The sequence below is a fragment of the Phaethon lepturus genome, unplaced genomic scaffold, assembly GCF_000687285.1.
Source record: "Phaethon lepturus isolate BGI_N335 unplaced genomic scaffold, ASM68728v1 scaffold37214, whole genome shotgun sequence".
Classification (NCBI taxonomy): Eukaryota; Metazoa; Chordata; class Aves; order Phaethontiformes; family Phaethontidae; genus Phaethon; species Phaethon lepturus.
Window position 1 is genome coordinate 70,869 of NW_010536766.1, and position 20,213 is coordinate 91,081.

The 20,213-nt window shown below is 48.8% G+C and overlaps 1 protein-coding gene across 1 annotated transcript in view; it reads right to left on the reverse strand.

The window, feature by feature from the left end:
* Nucleotides 1–1,561: 1,561 nt before the first annotated feature.
* A2ML1 (alpha-2-macroglobulin-like 1) overlaps nt 1,562–20,213 on the reverse strand; it is a 23,678-nt gene continuing 5,026 nt past the window's right edge. Inside the window, exons 6-35 of the mRNA XM_010286254.1 lie at nt 19,749–19,908; nt 19,255–19,339; nt 17,791–17,902; nt 16,659–16,773; nt 16,142–16,251; nt 15,488–15,655; nt 15,022–15,252; nt 14,290–14,353; nt 13,756–13,901; nt 13,311–13,460; nt 12,906–13,058; nt 11,835–11,919; nt 10,922–11,036; nt 10,006–10,231; nt 9,749–9,875; nt 9,047–9,168; nt 8,486–8,540; nt 7,780–7,863; nt 6,548–6,724; nt 6,326–6,407; nt 5,369–5,525; nt 5,058–5,132; nt 4,525–4,687; nt 3,896–4,110; nt 3,542–3,757; nt 3,305–3,429; nt 2,900–2,990; nt 2,081–2,149; nt 1,731–1,833; nt 1,562–1,602 (exon numbers count right to left, since the gene is read on the reverse strand). Of these exons, the coding sequence (XP_010284556.1) occupies nt 1,562–1,602; nt 1,731–1,833; nt 2,081–2,149; nt 2,900–2,990; nt 3,305–3,429; nt 3,542–3,757; nt 3,896–4,110; nt 4,525–4,687; nt 5,058–5,132; nt 5,369–5,525; nt 6,326–6,407; nt 6,548–6,724; nt 7,780–7,863; nt 8,486–8,540; nt 9,047–9,168; nt 9,749–9,875; nt 10,006–10,231; nt 10,922–11,036; nt 11,835–11,919; nt 12,906–13,058; nt 13,311–13,460; nt 13,756–13,901; nt 14,290–14,353; nt 15,022–15,252; nt 15,488–15,655; nt 16,142–16,251; nt 16,659–16,773; nt 17,791–17,902; nt 19,255–19,339; nt 19,749–19,908 (3,822 nt within the window). The remainder of the gene's footprint in view (nt 1,603–1,730; nt 1,834–2,080; nt 2,150–2,899; nt 2,991–3,304; nt 3,430–3,541; nt 3,758–3,895; nt 4,111–4,524; nt 4,688–5,057; nt 5,133–5,368; nt 5,526–6,325; nt 6,408–6,547; nt 6,725–7,779; nt 7,864–8,485; nt 8,541–9,046; nt 9,169–9,748; nt 9,876–10,005; nt 10,232–10,921; nt 11,037–11,834; nt 11,920–12,905; nt 13,059–13,310; nt 13,461–13,755; nt 13,902–14,289; nt 14,354–15,021; nt 15,253–15,487; nt 15,656–16,141; nt 16,252–16,658; nt 16,774–17,790; nt 17,903–19,254; nt 19,340–19,748; nt 19,909–20,213) is intronic.

Consider the following 20,213-nt stretch of genomic DNA (forward strand, 5'->3'; position numbering starts at 1 on the left):
CAATGTACACATACATGTGCGAAACTCTGCCCCTCTAGTAGCGGACTTGCACAGGAGGAGGTAGACCATGCACCAAGGCAGAGTTAGTACCTGGGGCATGTGACCATCACAGAAGCTTCAGCTGAAAGAAAAGGAAGGCTGGGATATGTTCAATAGTTTCTTTGGCCAACAGTTGCATTTAGAGATCTTTACCATGAGCAATTGGCAAGGCTGTACTGCTGGGGGGTGTGAGGGACTAGAGTCTCAATGCACTGCATTATTATCTGGAGACTGCTTCAAAGCAGAGCTGATGGCACAGGAGCTTGCAGGAAGGGCACGGGAGATGACATATGAACATGTCACAGCATGTTCAGTTGCTTTACTGAGTACTCCAAAGCTGCCCAAGTCCTACTGCAGGAAGTATTAGGAGAAACCATGGGAAGCATGAGGAGAGAGCAACAGAGGATCTAGAAGGTCTGGCAATTGACAGAAATGGTATCTTCATGGTCTAAGCTTATAGTTCATCAACAACTGGCACAATGGTTGCAAGGTCAGGGGTCATGCTTACTTTAATTCTTCTTCCCAGGTGTGTACCAGATATGTGACATCCCACCCCAACCCAGACCCTCACAGTGCAGGCACAACTGTCAGACTGTTGTGAGCTCTCAGTCCATTCACTCAGGTGCAGGACCACATGGGCTCAACTTTCATGTGGGCTGTGTCCCAGCTGGGGCACTTCCTTCCATTCAGTGCCCAACCTGAAATATTGGGGAAAGGCAGGAGTCATGATGTGGCAGTTCCTCTACTTTATCACAAACTTGCTCCTCCACCCCTTTCTGAGAAACTGTGTGTGATTGTGGGAACAGAAGGTAAGACAAACAAGGAGGGCATGATCCGATCCCTCCACAGCTATCATCAGGCTGTGGAAGGTGCCTTGTCTTGGCTAGTAGTGAGGGTGTCTCTTTAGGCAGGTCCCCAGGCAGTACTCTCTCTGTGAGATGGTGTCAGGATGTAGCATGTACCATGTCAAGATTCTGTCTTATTCTTCCAGAAGGGACTTCTCCAGACCTGTCCTGGCTTCAGGCTACTACTAAAAAGCCACCCCCCTTCTGGCAACTGGGTATGTCACCCCACAAGACTATTACATCTTCTCAGCTTCAGCTTACTCCTTTGGCTCCCTGAATCTCCCTTTCCTATCCTGCAACAAATATATTGGGGGTGGAGGGAATGGAGCTATGTCTGGGTCTGAGGGCCCTAGTTAGCACAGGTTGCTATAGCTCTGCATTCTCACTCCATTTGATGCTCAGCCCTTCCTCACTCTCATTTTGACAAGCACCGTCCCTGTCTCCGCCTTCCACCAGAGCCGGCTGGAAGCTGCCTTCCTGGCTGCAAAAAAGCCCCAGCCTAGCTCCACATACCTAGCCAGGGGCAACTGCCAGTTCCTCTTTCCAGCTAGATGTATGTTCCCAGCTGATTACCATCCTCCTTCCCATCTTTGATTGCTTACATTCCCTCTCTCCCACCCAAGAGCCATCATTTCCTGATGCCACTGTTTGTGGCACACAGGGACTTGCTGCCTACCTCAACTACAGATGGCACTGTAGTCAGCCAAGGCTTGCTCCTCTGCAAAAGGAAGAAGTCGATTACACACACGTGCATGCACACAGAGATGAGTGCACAGTCTCTTTTCCCAGCCAGAGAACTTGGAACCCATCTCCCAGTCCCAGAGTAGGAGGGAATCTGCAACCCACCTGGCTGGTAGTAATCGTAGACTTTGATGCTGGCCGGTTTCAGGTTCTTCATCTGAATTACTTGTTCCAGTTCCAGAATGAAAGTCTGAGATTCATCATTGAGCTTGTGGAGGTGGACAGAAATTAGCAAGGAAGGGTAGAAAGAGATTCTGAATTTTAGAAACTGAGCCTGTGTGAGGAGTAGCAAATGCTAACCCAATGACAATGAAATTGGGCAAGCTTCCTCTGCCCACAGTTCTGCCAGTGCTCTTTCCCCATGCCTAGCCCAGCCTTGGGCTTCTCACGCAGCTCCTTGTCCTCTGGCCTTTTGTTCTCACTGTGTCAAACCAAATGCTTTTGTTCCCACATACCTTCTCCAGATAAATATAGACCACATCAGCTTTCACTTCTATTTTCTTAATGATGGTTCTGCGCTCCAGCTGGGATAGGAAACAATAACACAAGGAAATTTTTGAGCACTTTCCTTAGGGCTTCCTGACCTGAGGGACCCACTGTTGTATTAAAGGGATGGGGTGTGGAGCTGGACTCTGTGTGGAACTGTGTCTTTCTCACGCATAAGGGTTTTAGTGGTTATATCTTTGGTAGTCCCTCCTGGACATACCTTGTGAGCATCTTGGTGATTAATTATGCTGTTCAAGCTCAGCTAGAGGAATCTCCCAGTCTGGGGACAAAAGGCCATGTGGATAGTACATAGGACTGATGTGTTGGTTAGCAAACAGGTGCAGGCACCAGTAAAGATTCTCGTTATCTCACTGAGTGATAGACTGCTCTTAAAGACCTGCCTGGGGTCTGTGCAAATAATTAATCTTTCAGTTTTATGGCTTAATTGGAAAAAAAAAAAATCTTTTTGGCTAGAACTAGAACCTCTCTAAGAAATCTTGTCTTAGAATTTCTGGCAAACAAATACTGGTGTTTAGCACACCCAGCAGCACATTTTGCTCCTGGTCCAAGGCAGAATAGTGTCAGCGGGAGAAGCTGAACCACCTCTGATCTCTGTAGCCAACCCCTGTGGGCCCTATATAGAAATAAGAAGGTTTGGTTCAATTACAACAGCAAAGGGACCCTGCTAATTTAGTTGCCTCATGGCCTGAAATGAACAGTTCCCGAGAGGAGCAAGCAGGTGGGACCCATTCACCACAGATGCTTTTTTTTAATTCCAAAGTCCTTACCAACATCCTCGATCCAGGAGTCAGGATGAATCCAGACAGCAGGGAGACCTCCACGATCACCATGTTGGATGTGACTCTGCTCCCGATGTAGCTGAAGAAGAAGAAACAGAGGGCCTGACTCCGTGAGAATGGTGCCCTCCCAGCCCACCTTCGCTCCACCACCACAATGTGTGTGCAGGACCCTGAGCCAGGTAGCCCACCAGGACTGGGGACACAGCCGCAACTGCTCCCTCTCGCAGGAGGCAGCCAGCACCTTCCTTCCCCACTCCTTCTACCTACCAAATTCACCCTCTGTCCTGTTCACCCCAAGTGCTGGGTCCCTCCATTGCAGTCCTGAGGCTTTCCCAACTGCCATCCCCAAGCACAGAAGGTCTTGCTAGAGGATGAAACAGCTCTTGGGGTCACCTGGCAAGGATGCGGATGGTGAGGCCACGCGCGTTGGCCTGGCTACAGTTAGTCAGGTCTGTGTTGACACGCAGCGTGAAGGTTACAGCAGCCCGTGGGAGAGACTGGTGGTACCTGAGCACTGTCTGCGGGGCGAGAGCCAGGAGGGAAAAAGACAGGCCAGGCATGATCTCATGCAAGGAGAAGAGGCAGAGTCCTCCACCTCTCCTCTCTCTCACGCTTGTCCCACCATCTCACCTGAGCAAAGATGCAGCTGCTTCCATGGACCTGCACTAGGAACTGCCCTGGGACCTCTGTCAGTGCTGCCTGCTGCACCAGCAGCCGCTTCTGACGGGTGACCTGGAAAGCCTTCCCAAAGCCCATCTGGGACTTCACCCTCACAAGCGCCTGGCCTGATGTGCTGAACGTCCTTGCTGCGTATTTTGCTAAGGCTTGCAGGGCAACGACTGTGTCCTAGAGAGGGAGAGACAGTCACCACTCTGAAAGCATCAGCTCTAGTGAAGCTGACTTGGAGCAGGAAGACCTCAAGAGGACTCGCCCTGCCAACCTCGGGTGCAAAAGTATATCAATCCACAGGGAGCTACTTGTTACCTGGGTGGAGGCAAAGCCCCCGTAGGCATTCTGCTGCCGGGTCAGCCATGCCACAATACCAGCTGCAGTTGTCATGTCACCTGCATGCACCCGCGGCTTAGAGAGGTACGCCAGGAGCACGTAGGCCGTCAACTCTATGTCCACTGACTGAGTACCAGGCCAGAAGTCTGTGGAAGCCGGAGAGCTTGGCTTGGGGCTCCAGTGGATTTGTCCTCCTGCAGAAGGAAAAGGAGCATGCAGGCTCTCTGGAGAGGACATGATTGGGGTTTCACAGGAAGCAAAACCCAGAGTGCTTTCAGGGCTCCTTCAGCTCATTCCCTGTACTCAGGCCAAGATCGCTTTCTTCAGTTTATTCTCCAGGGCTTCATCTGATCCCAGCTCACAGATTCCTACCTCCTCCCTCAAGAGAATCTTGAAATCCTCCAGGCTGAGGCCACTCTTTCTGATAAGTTATCTTCACAACTTGTGAAATAATTTATTGTATTTTCAGTCACACAGTGCGGTTACTGCACATATACAAGGAATATGTACAAATACGTATGTCATTTTGAACTGCTGTAGCTGGGCATACATTTACTCCAGATCCCAGCAGGTGAACGAGAAGCATTACCCCAACCAGCAGCCAGCACCTGACTTGATGGCCTGTTCCTCCAGTTTGTACAGCAGCTCCTGGGTTGTCTCATAGTCCCCAGCCAGGGCAAAGGCATAGGCCAGCATGGCTTCTGTGTAGATGTTGGTGATGTTGTGAACCGCCTGCTGCAGGCAGCGGAAGGTAGTCTGCAGCAGCTTGCCCTGTGTTAGGAGAAGAGACACATGCCAAATTCTGACAGGGGCAAAGCAGGGGGCAGGGCAGCTCATTCCAGGGAGCCAGACTATATCTTCCTGATGTAGCTCCAAAGAAACCCACTAAATTACACACTCTTTTGAGAAAACAGTGCGCTGGGAGCCGTAGCCACCAAACACTATTGCACCACGCCAGTGTTACAGCACTGTCTCTTTTGAGGAATGACTTCACAGTTTGGCCAAACATTGGCTCCCTCATAGCAGCTCCCTACCTGTTCCTGGCCTAGAGAATGCCAGCTTTACAATCTGGCATATCCCCATCGCAGTGCCCAGGCATGGGAGCATACAGGAGAGCAGGAGGGAGCGGGAGCACGCTCACCTTCAGCGGCTGACCCAGCTCCAGCAGTGCTGCAGCGACGTACGCCCCCAGGGAGATTTCATCATCCACGCCACCCTGTGAAGGGAATGTGCCTTTCACTCCCTAAGTGGTTGGAGAGCGTGGGCAGTGACCCCCCAGAAGGAAAAGCATTCCTTATGCATTCCCCACCCCATCCCCTTCTCTCTTTAAGGCTGGTTGCATGGGTTGCAGGAGTGACTTTCCAGGATCCTTTGGGATCCCACAATCTTTTGCTGTCACAAGACTTGTCCAGCTATTCTCCAGCTGTGCTGCCTGGCTTGGCCCTCATTTACCTTTAGGGAGGAGTGAAAGATACTCCCTTTGGTTGCAAAGCAGCCACTGGGGAGCTGATTTTGTTCTAGCCAGCGTAGGGAGTCCTGGACATTCTTGTCATCTACATAGATGTATTTTCTGGCTTGGCCGAAACTCTTGGCTACAAAAGCTGTCAGCCTAGGAAGAGGATGAGTTGTGAGAGAAAGAGAAATACAAAAAAGGCAAAGAGAAAGTCAAAGGCCTCCTGGTGCTTGTCCCTGAAGTTAATACTGACATAGTGGGGTGCCAAAAATGAGTCATTTTCTTACAAGGAATCAAGCTGAAAGTGGAAATGTTCCACAGGATCCAAGTGGCTCCTCTCCCTCAGCCTGGCTCCACAAATGTACTACTCATGTACTACTGCTTTACCCAGTCACTTCGCAAATGAAAAACCTCTTACCCCTTCTACTTTTACCTGTTATACTTCATGTCCCCCAAATACCTAAGGACAATCTTGAATTCCCCATTTCCTTCCTCCCTTCCTTTCCTCATTTCTCCAAGCCCAGACACCACAGGGCCAAGCTGGGCCAATGCAGCTCTTTCAAACTCTCCCAAGCAACATTCTGCCTGGGGAGATGATTTTTTATTGCTCTCCTCTGATCTACTTCCTGTCAGTGTGTACCTCTCTTGGCTGCCAGGACACCACCAGTAGTACCCAGTGTTCTCTGTGGGGCAGCAGCAGGGCCATAGAGACAAAAAAGGGACCTCCCACCCCCTGGGACCACATCTTTGTTGTTCCACTTTCCCAGAAACTCTGCTGCCCTGCTTCACTGCTTTTTCAAGTGGCTCAAGTCCCTCAATCTGTCTCCCTGCCAGAGAGTCCTAAGGTCTCCATCCAAAAGAAGGAACACACACCCTACCAGTCAGTTTCTCAGGCACATTAGCTACTCTGGCCCAGACAGGACAAATCAGGAGCAAGGGATATTCCCATTGCTTACCAAGTGTTCCCTTCCCCATCCTGCTGCCCAAAGACACTGTAGGACCCATCTCCATGTCTATAAAGAAGTTGCATCTGGTACCCTGGAGAGATGGGAATAGTGATTAATACTGCACAGTAACACAGAGGGACCAACATTGACAGAATGAGGGCCTGGGCAAGAGCTATTGGTAGGTTGGACACAGGGGAAGGCAGAAGAGCAAGGTGGGTCTCTTGCACTTGCCATTGCGCAGGAATCCTGTTGCCCTCTCCTTGATCTCAGGGGTCAGCTGCCTTGTTTTCTCCAGGTACTGCAGCACATAGACAATGGGGGCAAACAGCACCATGTTCTGCTCCCCACAGCCATGGGGCATCTGCACCAGGCGGTCCAGGTTCTGCAGTGCCATCCCCATGAGGTCACCTATGCAAAGGTGTAAGAAACAAAGCAAGAGCAAGTATGATTTGAGGTGCTTCTCAGCCAGGCAGTGGATAATAGTGCTTTATCTCAGCACAGGAGGAAAACACTGAGCGAGGAGGAAAGAGGGGTAAACAACAGAGCGCAGGATGGAGAACGATGACTGTTTTGCCTCTTCCCAGTCTGGCACCGTGATGCAGGGTGACCACAGTATGGAGCCCCTGAGGAACTTTCCCTTATCAGCTTTAGGTCTGAAGGGGTCCAACCATAACAAGTACTATTTGTAAAAGGCTATGAGCAGAGCTGCAGTTGCTCAGTGTGTGTTATACAGACAGACAGAGAAATATAAAAGCACGTAGAGAAAGGTTGAGATGTTTCTGGTCTTTAGCCAGGCCTGTTCTACCTGGCCATATGTCAAATACCAAAATGTCAGTAAGCCAGAAGGGGTGCTAGTCAGATGGTGTGAAGGTGTCCATATGTCCTCTAGCCAGCCAGAAAAGCCTTGTAATTGGTTTCCTCCTTTGGAGCTCTGCTGCATAATATCCATGGCTACTTATGCCAGGCCTGGCTTCATACCAATTCTGGCATAGGGGCAAATGAGCTCAGCGCAAAGTGTATTCAATGCTAGGTATGTCTGGTCCCAGCAGCCTCTCCAAAGTGTTCTTTTGCAACTTAGTAATGCTGAGAAAGATTTCTTATCTCCCGAAGTTTCTGCTGTAGAAGTGAAAATTTACAGGGAGACAAGATGGTTATGAGCTTTGCTGATTGTATCTACACAGAACTAGCCAAGGTCCCAAAGTCACAGTAAAAATAATGACCTAGAATCTCTGGTCCAGAGTCCTAGCTAGAAAAATAAGGATTATTCTCTGCAGATTACTTTTACCATGAAAGCCTAAGTGCTAATCCAAAAATCTGAAAGCCTGGTGTTGGAAAATCTTGCAGAGAATAGAAAGCATCCTCTCTTTTGAGCAGTTTCATGTCAAATGGATCTCCTGACACCATCACCAAATTAAGTCTTGCTCATCTGTAACAGCAGTGAGCCCACAATAGAAATCATTTACCTGAGATGGAAATGGAAGCCCTGGCAGATCCCTTTACTACATTGTCAGGGAGGCGAAGGGACACAGGTTCTTCAGCCATGTTTCCTGATAATGACAGGGTAAAGGTGTAGCATGAAAAATCAAACCATATGCATCTAACCAGAGAGACAACACTGGCAGAGATAAATGGGACACTGCCTACATCCCGCTCACACAAACTGCTCCTTGCAGTCTGTCCCAGTCATCACACCAAGCTCCATTGCCTGTAAACTTTTCGCATTAGAAGAGACATGAGAGCTGCTGGCCAGGCTGAGGGCTCACCAAGTTTCACAACTCAATTCACTATGCTTCACAAGCTTCACAAGAATCACAGTTGGTCATGACTCGGCAAGGGAACGTCCTGGAGAGACTTGCAATGCTGCAGGAACAGGGTTGGGAGGGTTGTAGCAGCTCTCACTGGTGACTATTGAGCCCCAGGAATGCCCAGGGGCTGCAGTGTGGGAAAGAGACTACAGAGCAGGATTTTGTCACCTATACTCAGTGGCAAATTCAGTAGGACAGCACATGTGGAAGTAATATTTCTTGTTCTTTCCTGTCTAATAGGAAGTGAAATTTCCTATGTGAAAAATAATTTGAAAACATTCTTTCATCAGACTTCCCACAGTTTAGTCCTACTCTCAGGTCTAGTTACTTCAGGCTGCAGGACCCATTCAGGCTGTCCACATACCTCCTCTTGGGCACAAAAGGGAGCTGTAAGACTTCTCCACTAACACACCTTCTGGCTGCCAGGGCAGGAACATGAACATGGGACAGGAGAAACAGCATTACACACAAAATTCCCAAACAGCAGCAAAATTTCAGAGCAAGTTCAGGTTTGAATGCAGTCGCTAATCCCCAGGCTGTCAGGGACTCCATCCTCCTCACCTTTGGCAGGTCTGCACTAAAGCTGCTTGCTTCACTGCTCAAGAAAGCACGAGCAAGCCTGAGGGACAGGGCTCTCTGGTCAGTGAGCATATACAAAAGCTCATGTACAATGGATGATTGAGCAGGGAAAAAGGCACAAGGAGAAACACAGACATGGTGAATGAATGCAGCTCAAGAAAGAGTACCACAAGAAGGGAATAGGCATGGCTAGGTCCAGGGGAGAAAAAAGCAAACTGAGCCACAGCCTTGGTATGCTAATGCTGTCTAAAAAATAAGGAGAGAAAACCATTTAGCTCAGCTCAGCCTCCCTTCCCCCATGGGCAGGGATACTCAGAGAGAGAAGCGAGCCTGCTCTCATACTGACCCGGACCAGCAAGTGTTTGACCAGCTTGTGCCTCCACCTCATGGTAGCTGGCAAGGGCTTCCTGCCCCCACACCGTGGCGTGGTGTCCAGTACCTCTGTCCTCACTGTGATATTCAGAGTCCCTAGCAAATAAATTGAACAGAGCCTGTTTCTTATACCTGTGGCCAAATGGAGTCAACTTGCTTTAAATTATAGTGGTCTGAGATGCTTCAGGAGGCTTCATAGCCTCAGCAGTTTGGCTGGTAAAGGTGAGTCAGCCAGTACTGATGGCTTGTTCAGACACCCTAAGTATGAGGGAACTAAGTAATGCCTCACCAGCAGCGATTTCATTGCCCTACCTATGATTGTAACAACAGAAGGTCCAGCAGCCCCTTGGACCCCAGTGTCCCCTTCTCATTGCATATGAAGCTCTGCACTAGCGATGCAAGGTTCCCCCACCCACATCCATCCAGCCTCTTCCTCCCCAGATGCTGCCACAACCCTCACTTCAAGAGTTCACCATCCCACCCATTCAGCTCCTGTCCTCTTTGATGAGCCTGTCTAAGAAGAGAGAAAGAAAGACATGATGGATTGCATGCTTGAACCACCAAGAACAAACTTCAGGATCCAGAGGCAAGGCTCTGCCAGCTTCTTTGGACCTCCCACTCCCTCTCACTTCAGTTTTAGGGTTCCCCATCACTGCTCCCATTTTTGCTGCCATACCCAGTTGGACTGCTGTCACATTCCATGTGAAGGTCTTGGTCTCCTCTGCACACAGACACTCCTTGTCCTTGCAGGTCCGGCATGGCTCTACCTGGAAGTCTGAGGATTTAGCCAGGGCCACATGGATCTGAGGGAATGACAGATGCAGGCGAGTGATTGGGCAACTCAGGAGAGATGGCTTGGCACAACACACTCTAAAACTGGAGGGCATGGTAGGTCTGTCCCACACAGTGTTAACCTGTGACACAGGTACACACCTGTATGCACTGCTGCAGGTAGTTGAAGACAGTAGCTTTCAACATGAAAGTCTCTCCTCGGATGACAGAATATGGCAGTATTACATCCACAAAGAAGGGCTGGACTGTTCTGAGGCTTGTGGTTGAAGCAAGGCCAAATCCCCTCCCAGCCAAGCAGAACATCTTGACTTTCCACTGTGCAGCAGCAGCAGGTGCCGCAACAGGGATACTCCTGTTGCCGTTGGAGCTGAGAGAAAGAGAGCACTTGCATGAAGAAATTCATCCCGCTCTGCTGCTGCAGAGGGAGGGCTCATGGCCCTGGATGAGGGAGGCTATGCAGGTCCTCATGCTCTTATCAGCCTCTACTATATTACCAATGACTTCTGCTCCAGCAAGGCATCTCTCAGCAATTTGTTCCCTAAAGCTATAAACCCTGCTTAAATGACATTAGTAATGGCTTTATACCCTTCTCCTTGGGCAAGACATTGCCCAAGCATTCCAGCTCTACACTCAGTCAAACAGCATGATGTCAGTCAACAGCATGATGTTCTGGAAAGCAGCAGCACCATATCCTCCTGAGTACTGATCCATCAGTCTTAATTTAAGCACTGTGGCAACAAGGGCTGCAAATTTAGCTGGTGCACCCACCAAACTGAGAAGTTAGTAGAGTGTGCCGCAATGTGTGAAGAGACAATACTTGGTGGTTTGTTCTTAATTGTATTGCTCTTCTCTAAACCTGTGCAGACTTCAGTTCTGCACCTCAAAGTCTACTAATCCCTCAGTTTGATGCACTACAAATGCAGGGGAGAGCCACAAAATTCACATGCAGACCTCTCTTTACACCTATAGCTGGACTTTTGCATAAATGCAAGTCAGCCAAGACTCAATAACAAAGGGGTAATCCTTCTGTCTATTTGTAAAGTCTGGCATCACCTACCCGACAGAGAACAGATTCCAGATCCAAGTTTCAGGGAAGTAGTGGTGAAGTCTTCCATGGGTTGTAAATTGGGGTTGTTCCTTAGTGATTCTTTGGTCTTCTGTGGAAGACGCCCCTAAAAGAAAGAATAAGGAGTCCCACCAGAGTGGGAGAGGTGAATCCTGCCAATGATAGACAGCCTACCACTGAGGCAAGAGGCAAAGCAAACAGTAAGAGAGACTTGGGAAGTCTGGTAGAGTAAAACACAAGGGATTGGGATGATTTGGTAGGAGAGGGAAAATAGGAAGGGAAAAGAGAGTAGTAACATGAGAACCAGCTTGCAATGAGGTGGTTGCAAGTTTTCCAAGACTTGGCTAGTCAAAGCCAGTTGCTGACCTGACTCAGAGTTGGTGCTAAAGAGACTAGGGACCTTCAGAGAGCCATTTCAATCAACATTTCTGTAATTCAGTGAATAACAATACTGTTTGCTTGTCTGCAGAAAAGTCACAGCCTTCTGCAAGCAATGGTTTACATATCAGCAGGCATGTGAGCCAGCTTAGTATGATTATCTAGTGCAAACTGAGACATAGAGGAAGGAAGTGACTGTCCCTGCAGCTGCAGGTGGGGACAGAAGCCAGGTCTCAGGGTAGTCACTGGTAAACAAATCCTCGTGCATGCTTGGGCTTGTCTGTGCCAGGAAAGGGTATGCCATCCTTTAATGTCAGGAAACATCCAGGCAGTGACATTCTTCAGAGCCCTTTTTATAGGGACTGAGTCATTCCGCCTGAGGCTGGTGGACTGGACAGCTAGGCTGTGGCAGCAGCACCCATTACTCCTTAAAGAGCCAATATCTGCCACCAGCAAACCCCAGAGATCAGAGGGCTCTTCCACCTGGGTGACCTCATGTCCCAGGTAGGCTGAAAGTGCAGCTCACCCGTGGTCAGCTTCCTATCTGCCCGATGAAAGCACTGAGGCGGCCTCTTGATCACAAGGTTTGAGAAGATTTTCAGCCCCATATTCTGTTAAGAAAAGAAGGAGGGCAGGGGAGGCAGAAAAGTGTCTGTGAGTGGGGAAGAGCAGCCGCTGCTCTTCAAAATGACTCTGAAAATCATCAGGACCAGGACAGTCCAGTGCCTGGGTGGCCTGGAGGAGAACTGGCACAAGCAGACACATGCTGAGGGAGACATGGCACAGCCTCCCTGATCCCTTCCTTCTCAGGAGGTCACTAAACCACCACCCCTCTTCTGGGGGACACTGGGAAGTCTTGCTCCTCTCAACACATTTCCAGTGGCAAGGGCACAGAGAAGAGGTGTTACTGTCCTGCCCCATCCCCTCATGCACGCTGGATGACATCTGCCCTCTGAAGTCACACAGAGATGTGATGGGGAGCACACCCCTCATTCAGCCCCCGGGCCTGTGACATGGGCCTGTCCACAAACACAAGAGATGTCCCTATGCTGCGAAAGAGCCTCCTATGATGTGTCTCTATTGCTAAATAAAAGAGGACAAGATCTGATCCCCAGGTCCAAGGTCAAATGTCACTGCCTGTCTTGTGTCCATGCTGCTTAAAGATAGTCCTTTCCAGAGGAGACCTGCCTTAAACACACCAAGAGATCTGCCTGGGAACAGCCCAAAAGAGTGCCAGAGAGCAGGCTAACAACTAAGCCATGCCTACGACCTGTGGTCTAATGCTTGGGATCAATCCCTGTCTTTCTTTTCTCTAATACTGTAGACAAACAGCACACAGCCCAGGACCTCATTCCCAAGCCCAAAAAGCTGGGTTTTGCTGGTCCAGGATCTCATCATCTTGCTTTCTACATCTGTGGAGGGGAATACAGGTGTTCATACTCATAATAGGAATGCACATCTCTTGAGGTAGCACACTAGGTCAGGACAGACAGCAGGGGCTGTCTGGAGAAGGCAAGGCCTTCTCAGACTGCTTGGAGAGAAAGAGATCTCATGCTCATAATTTCAACAGCTCTGGGAGAAGTCACAAGGTGATTACCCGGAAGAGGTTAAAGATGTCAGGCTGAAAGGAATGCTGTGTCTTCCCTCGTAGCAGAGATGACATGGAGTGGGGCTGAACACAGTGATCGGAATGCTCTTCTACTTGGGCAGGGTATCCATGTCGGTAGGCAGCAGGGAACAAACCATAGACCTAGGGAAACCCACAGGCAGAGAAGAATCGGGCAAGGAGCAGATAACTCCAGATGCTTTGCTCCACCCTCCCCTAGCATACATATGTGTTCCTGTCCATCTTTCTAGGCAGACCCCACTTTCTCCTCCACACGAAGACCTCCTCATCCATTAGCCTCCAGCTCCCCTTGCCACAGCCCCTGCTTGCCTCTCCCAGCTCCCCCAGCCTCCCCCACCACTCCTATTTTTTTTGCCTGGTTGCACAGACACTCACCATTTGGCTTGTTAGCTCACTCTCTGGTCTCATGAAGAACATGTTTTCATCCACTGCCTGTACTGCACACAGAGAGCCAGGGGCTGCCTGCAGTAGGAGCTGCACCGTTGACCCTGAGTGGGCTTCTTTAGCTGGGAATCCTACCTTGACCTTGAGCAACACACCAGGAAAGGAAATACGAAAAAGAGAGAAAGAGAGGTGAGGAGGCTGATAGACAGGTGGCACAGAAAGAAAGAGGGAGACCAGCTGGAGTCTTCCCTGCTCAACCACTGCTATGAACAGAAATCACTACTGAAACTTTCCTGGTCCCTGGGCACTGTGCTGCAGACATTCCCTTCCTCTCTTCTCCCCAGTTCTCTCTTTGAAGGATCTGAGGGTCTCCTTTCCCTCAGGCCTGCTGACTCCTGCTAGTCAGCTTTCACTCAGCCACAGGAGTGAGTCTCACCTGGTTTTCAAAGCACAAGGCAACATCAAAACGGATGCTGTCAGCTGTTACCCCTCCATTGGGGAAGATGGCATACACCACTAAGGAAGGTGATGGGGTGAGGTCAGCAGTGAAGGTCAAAGGGATGGAGAAGGAACCCTTCAACACTGAGGAAGGAAAGGCAAAGTGTTTTCATCACAGCCCTACTGAGATCTCCTTCTACCCTCCTCCTATTTTCTGCTTTATAATCCCACAATGTCAAACGAATTCCTCCTGCTGCTTTGTCTGCTCTCTCCCTCCATTCTCTGACCCCATGTGCTCCATCTTCCCACGGGTCCTCCAAGTCTCTCTTCCCATCATTGTTTCCCTTGTTCTGTCTTTTCGGCCTCTTCCAGCTGACACAGTTGCTTCCTCAGCCTCCCTCTGTCCTTTTTGCTGACTACCCAGGACCTATAGATCCAGGGAATTTGGGAGGAACTCTGGCAACTCTCACTGTGTGACCTAGAAACCCACCAGATGCAACTGTTTCCCATTGTCTGGCTGCCACAGACTTACTGTTCAGCTTCCCGACCTGGACACTCCTCTGGCCCCTGACAACAATTCCAGCCTTCCCAGTGACCTGCGGGAGGAGGGACATGGGATGAACAGACTGCTCTTTGCCACCAGAGCACAGTCACACTCACCCATGTGCACCATGCTCTCTCCTAAGCAACCTCAGAAATAACTGTGGGTCCAACCCAATCCCACACCTTTGGTCCAGCAGTTTTGCATACATCACAGTGTGGGAAGAGAAGCTTTAACATGTGAGATTCTGGTCTGGTCTGTCCAGTTAGGACAATGGATAGGCAGTGGGTTCACTGGAGATAAGTGAGAGACAGCTAAGGTATTTCCCCTCTAGTAGGCAGGTCTCCAGACTGCACCAAAAGCTACTTCCACTGAGCAGCTGTTTGATAACTAGAGTGAAAAAGTGATCCCTCATCCAGTTTTAAAGGCAGAAGAGTTTGACAACAGTCTCTGCACAAGACACTTCTCACTGCAGCCTTGGCAGAGGCTAAGGCAAAGGTAGAAGCCTCCTCCCATGCACGGAGATGACTGGGGCCCTGATACCAGGATCACACTGTGGCCAGGCTGAGCTCTACTGGGTATAGTGTTCACCCAGTTCTCCAAGAACAAGTTTTTCCTGTCAATCCTCCAGGGATAATCTAAAATTACACCCTCAACATTTCACTGGGGTCTGGTCCCATCAGTGCAGCCTTTGGTCCCAGGTTCTCTACCACCCTTACTCACATAATATGCAAAACCTATACGGCTGGTGTCTTCTCCCAGGTCATCCCGACTGAGCGTGAAGGTCACCTGGACATTCTGCTTCAGTCCACAAGGCAGTGTTTCTGTGAGTGGATGTATGTCCAGGAAGCTCTTGGTTGTGACGTGGAAGGGCTGCAGGTGATGATAAGCATTTGTATAACTGAAGTCAGTTTTTCGAGGCGTGTGCATGAGATCCTCCAGTGTGAACCTTCCCTGAAAGTGGACCAGAGACACACAGAAATCAAGTTTTATGCTTCAGTGCTTTGTTAGGATGTCATCAGCTTGGTTTGGGAAAGGCTGTTGCTTGGTGCCTTCCTCATGGCTCTGCACAGGCAGAGCTGTGTGGGGAGCCCAGGCCTGAGCTGGCAGGGGGGCTGCAGGGCAGGAGTGGGAAGCACTGGCAGATCTCAAGGATTCTCACTTTCCTGTATGCAAAGGTGGGATTTACCTCCAAAGAGACTGATGAGCTGTTCCAGGCAGTTGTGTCCAGGTTGAACGATGCTATTCCACTGCCATCTGTGATGTATGTCTTGATAAACCGACGCCTCATGAACTTTATTACAAGGTAAACTTTTCTGTTTTTCATACCATTTCCATAGTGATCCTGCAGCTTAATCTGGTGACAAAAGGATGAGCCAGAAAAGCCAAAGTCAGGTATTTCTTCCAGTGTCATACCCAAAACCTTCCTCCCTCTGGCAAACATAGAGCCTCCTGTGTAGGTGGCCTTAACGTCAGTATGGCCCCAAGAAGACAGGAGACCTATAAAACTCCCTCATCTCTAAAACTACGCTAAGAATTATTAAAACCTGTCTCTTCCAAAAGGTGTTTGTGGCCAGAGCAGGAGGAGCTCATCTCCTAGCCAACAGCTGAGACATCCTTGGATCCCAGCAGCCCTGCTGAGATATCAGCTCAGCAGAAGCTGGAAGTGTAAACACATCAGGGAATCTGAAATGCAGAAACTGGAACCTCACTGTCAAGTAATGTGACACGCTGCAAGGTAAAGTACTCTGAAGAACAGTAAATGGTCTGGGTCAGCAAAATTTTCTAGACACTGAATGCTTTGGCAAACAATGGGGAGGAAATAGGGAAGGGAAAAAATCACCTTCCCCCTGTAGGGTACTCCAGGGATGTAATATTCATTTGGTGTCTCAAACACTGCCCTTGCAGCTGTCCTGAAGATGAAGATTTGGCTGGAGGTGTTGATCTGCACCCCTGTTGGAACACAGAGGAAGCAGGATCAGTGTCAGAGGTGACTACCCAGTTTAATCTCACTTTGTTATTCCCAGCCCCTTTCGGTGGAGTGTCTCAAACTTCCTTCCTGACACCAGCACCCTCCAAATTCTGAAGGCTGTTCCTGTGGTACTTCCTTCCTTAGTTAAGATGTGTCCAAGCCCCTTTGTGGCCTCACGGACCATGCTCCCAGTCACACCTCACCCGCCTGCTGCTGGCAGACCAGCTCTCTGTGGGCACAGCGAGTTCCTCGGGCAGGTCCTCTCTCTGTGTTCTGTGATGGTCCCAGCACCAGGTGGAGGAGAGGGGTAGGTGTGCCCACTCTGACCCTCACCCTCCCAGAATGGTCCCTCTCACCCTTTCACCTTCTCTGCTGAGCCCCTGGGTACCTGTGCCCAACTCCAGGAGAGAGGCTTCTGCATAGAGCTTGCTGTCTTCCTTGCTGGGAGCCAGGTTGAAGACTGACGTGCTTACAGAAGGGGTGAAGCACCCCTTGCTTGTGGTCTGCAATAGGAAGCAGTAGATATTATTTGGGGCTGGGGAGGAGGGAAGAAGTCAGAAGTACAAGGTGTTAGTCATTCTGTCATAACTCTTGACTGTAACAAGTAATAATGCAGACTCATAGGTAGATAGATATGGTTCACACTTAAAATTCTGTATTTTCCATTTTATCTGCATGAATATGTGTAATTCATATTGTAGAAATATAAAACAAAACATGCATCACAGTTTTACCAAAGTCACAACATATTGGCAACTTTCCAGTTTTAGTAGAAAACTGAAGCTGTACTAACTGGATCACAGAGCAAACATATGAGCATTTTAGCAGATCTAGTTAGGAGAACTGCAGAATCAAATGAAAATTCAACTAATGAATCATTTCCAGAGCTGGAAGACTACAAATACTGTAACAAATCATATTGACAAATCATAAAGCATGGAAAGTTTTCAGTCATGTATGTACAAGGTAAGATCCCCAGCTATGAAGTACTTTGTTAGGAAGGGAAAGATGTAATGAGGAAAATATAAAAATATGCAATATATAAGCATATAAAAAGAGAAAATATAGTAGCCACTGTATGATTTGGCTATGGAATGAACCATGTCTCCCCCATATGTTAGTGTCCTTGTGCAGCTTCAGGATAGGTTCAGCTTCATGCGATAATTTTACACCTGAGAAAGCTCTGTTAATTGTTGTTTCTTACACTGCACCAATTTCTGGCAAGTTATGCTTCTTTCCAGAAAAGAACAGAACTCTCAATCTTTCTGTGAAAGTCCCCTTTTCTAGCCCATATCATTAATAAGCAAAGAACAACTTCTTGGGGTAAAGGCTTCTCAGTTGGTCTAGGCAACAATAATTGCATTAATTGAATAAAAACAATTACTTAGCAGTCTACATATACATTACAGAGGCTGGCAAATCTTCCCTACGTAGCAGTTCATTCTGCTCGCTCAGCCCTTGACACTTAGTCCTGTGTGGTGCTCCTTCACTACTCATGTATCTTCCAGGATTTTACTCACCGGACCACTGTATTCCCTACATACGTCCTTGCTGGCATTTTGAAGACGCCTCCTCACCTTCTGGCACAAGGTCACCCGCATGGTCCCTTGCACCGCTTTCCCATAGCTGTACCTGCAGGGAGAGCACCAGAGGAGCTGCCGCGCAGCGGCACGGGGCGTTTTGGGGAGCACATTGCTCCACGCAGCTGGCCTTCCTGATGGGGGTCTTAATGCAGCGGGTAAGCAGGCAGGCATAAGTGAAAATACAGCGTGTTGTGTACTTGGGCAGCGCAGTCGCACAGTCCTGCGTACAGCAGAGGCAAAAACAAGGCACAGGCAGGAAAGGACCCGTGCTCTCCACAGCTCTCCCACTTCTGGGTGCTCGCTGTCCTGGAATTCCAGGCAGAAACAGAGAGTTGACCTGAACTGATATGTCCACGCAGCACGGAGCAGCACCCGGTGGTGGAGATACTAGCTCAGGTGTGAAAGCAGCAGAAACCTGTGTCCCTGGAGACAGCAACAGCAGGTGCATGGTATGGCAGTAATAGAGCTACAGAGTGGCCTCAGACCTGCTTCATATGGACTTATCTCATGGTCTGGACTCTTGCTTCCATCATCATACCCGTTCTGCTCTTTTTTGTAAGGTACAGCAGAAGTGTGCCCTTGTCAGTGCAGACATTTCCGCTGCCTGCCTTACTGCCTTTGACTCCTCTCTGGCTTTCCCTTTGGAGCAATGCTCCTGACAGTATCGGTAACAGGAAGACATCTATGACCCATCCTGGGGATGCAGAGGGCTGTACAGTTTTCTACTAGAGCTTCACATCGTCTAATATTAATTGTCCCAATTAATGAGAAATTTTGTCAGACCAGCAGCAAAGAGACACCAAAAGTCTACGGACAACACATCCCCAAATACAAATGAGCTCGCACCCTTTATCTGCCTACAAAGTGCTTTCCAGATCATTCTCCTTCCTCCTTTGTGGTTATACTGTCTGAGGTCTTCACACCTTCATCTGCTCAGTTTTTGCTAATGACTAGATAACTAGACAAACCCACCTGCTGCTTCTAAGAAGGCAGTAAGTTCAGCAGCATGTAAGTGAGAAGGAACAGCACAACCTTCTAAAGAAACACCAGTTCCTGCTCCCTCAGCAGATCAGTCCCACAACAGATATCTGTTTTTCCTCACATAACGTCTTTCAAGGCTGGACACACACAGCTTTCAGAGCAGGATATCGCTTGCCTAGCACAAAGCCTCTTTATAGCTGGATGGCCTCTCCCAAGTGTGGCTCATGTACCTCTTCCCTAAGGAAGAACCCATCAGTTTGACTCTTGCACTATTTGGAACCCTTCAAAAGGAACTACTGTGTTTGACTCTTCTTGAGTCACTTGCCACTTCTCCTTGATGTATTCAAGAGATAGGAGACATATAAAAGGAGAGACATAGTTTTGATGAGCTGTTTCCTTCCCCCTGAACATCCTCCTTACTTGCCACACACACGCAGTGGGAAAGTTTTATCTGAAGCATAAATCTGAGCTGGTCCCTCGAAGAAAACATCAAACTTCTGCAACACTGGAACAAAACCCACAGAGTTACTCCATCAAAGGCAACAGACTACCTAGAAATGCAATCACAAAAGGGAAGAGTGTGTTCATGTAAGGCATGAAGGAACATGTTCATGAGGTAAAAGCAAGGACTAAATAAAAACAGGGAAACCAAAGAAGGAATCCCCCTTTTTCCCCCAAGAAACAATCTTGCAGAGGTCTTTAGTGTATTCTCACTCTGAGCCAGCCTAGTTGGTAGCAGATATCTTCTCCAGGAATCTCCAGCACAATCTCCCTTCTGTTCATTTTTTTATATTGCCCACTCCAAGCTCTCAGACAGTAAAACTTAGTTTACAGTATTTGGCTATATATTGTTGTACAGACAGAAACAAGCAACTTTTTCTGTTCCGTTCTTTGTTCTCCACACTCCATCTTACCACGTTCCTCCACCTTAAAAGTACTGGACACTTTTGGGTTCACCACACTGATGGTGTAAGTCCCCAGAGAGAGTTCAGCAGCTAACTGGAAAGAGAGATCTGCAATGCCCTGTTTTGGTCTCACATCCAGCCACTGGCCAATGCGGTTTTGGTTTGGGTCCTGCAGTCGGGGGGAAGAGAGAAGAGGCAGTCGTCAGCAACACCAGCTATTGTCTACCCAGAGGCCAGTGGATTCAAAGGCATTTCAGAGATTTCAGAGGCCTTCACAGGTTCCTGCTGCTTTTACCACAGATTTTGCTGAAGTGACCTGAGTGATGGAGCACCAACAGAGGTGAACCCAACCCACCCAGGGTTACTTTGCTCTCTACTGCCATTGAAAAAGAATGTATGAAATGTCCTGACATTTAGACTCCCCAGTTTTACATAAAGATGAACTTTAAGAGTTAGCTAAAGTCTGACTGGCAT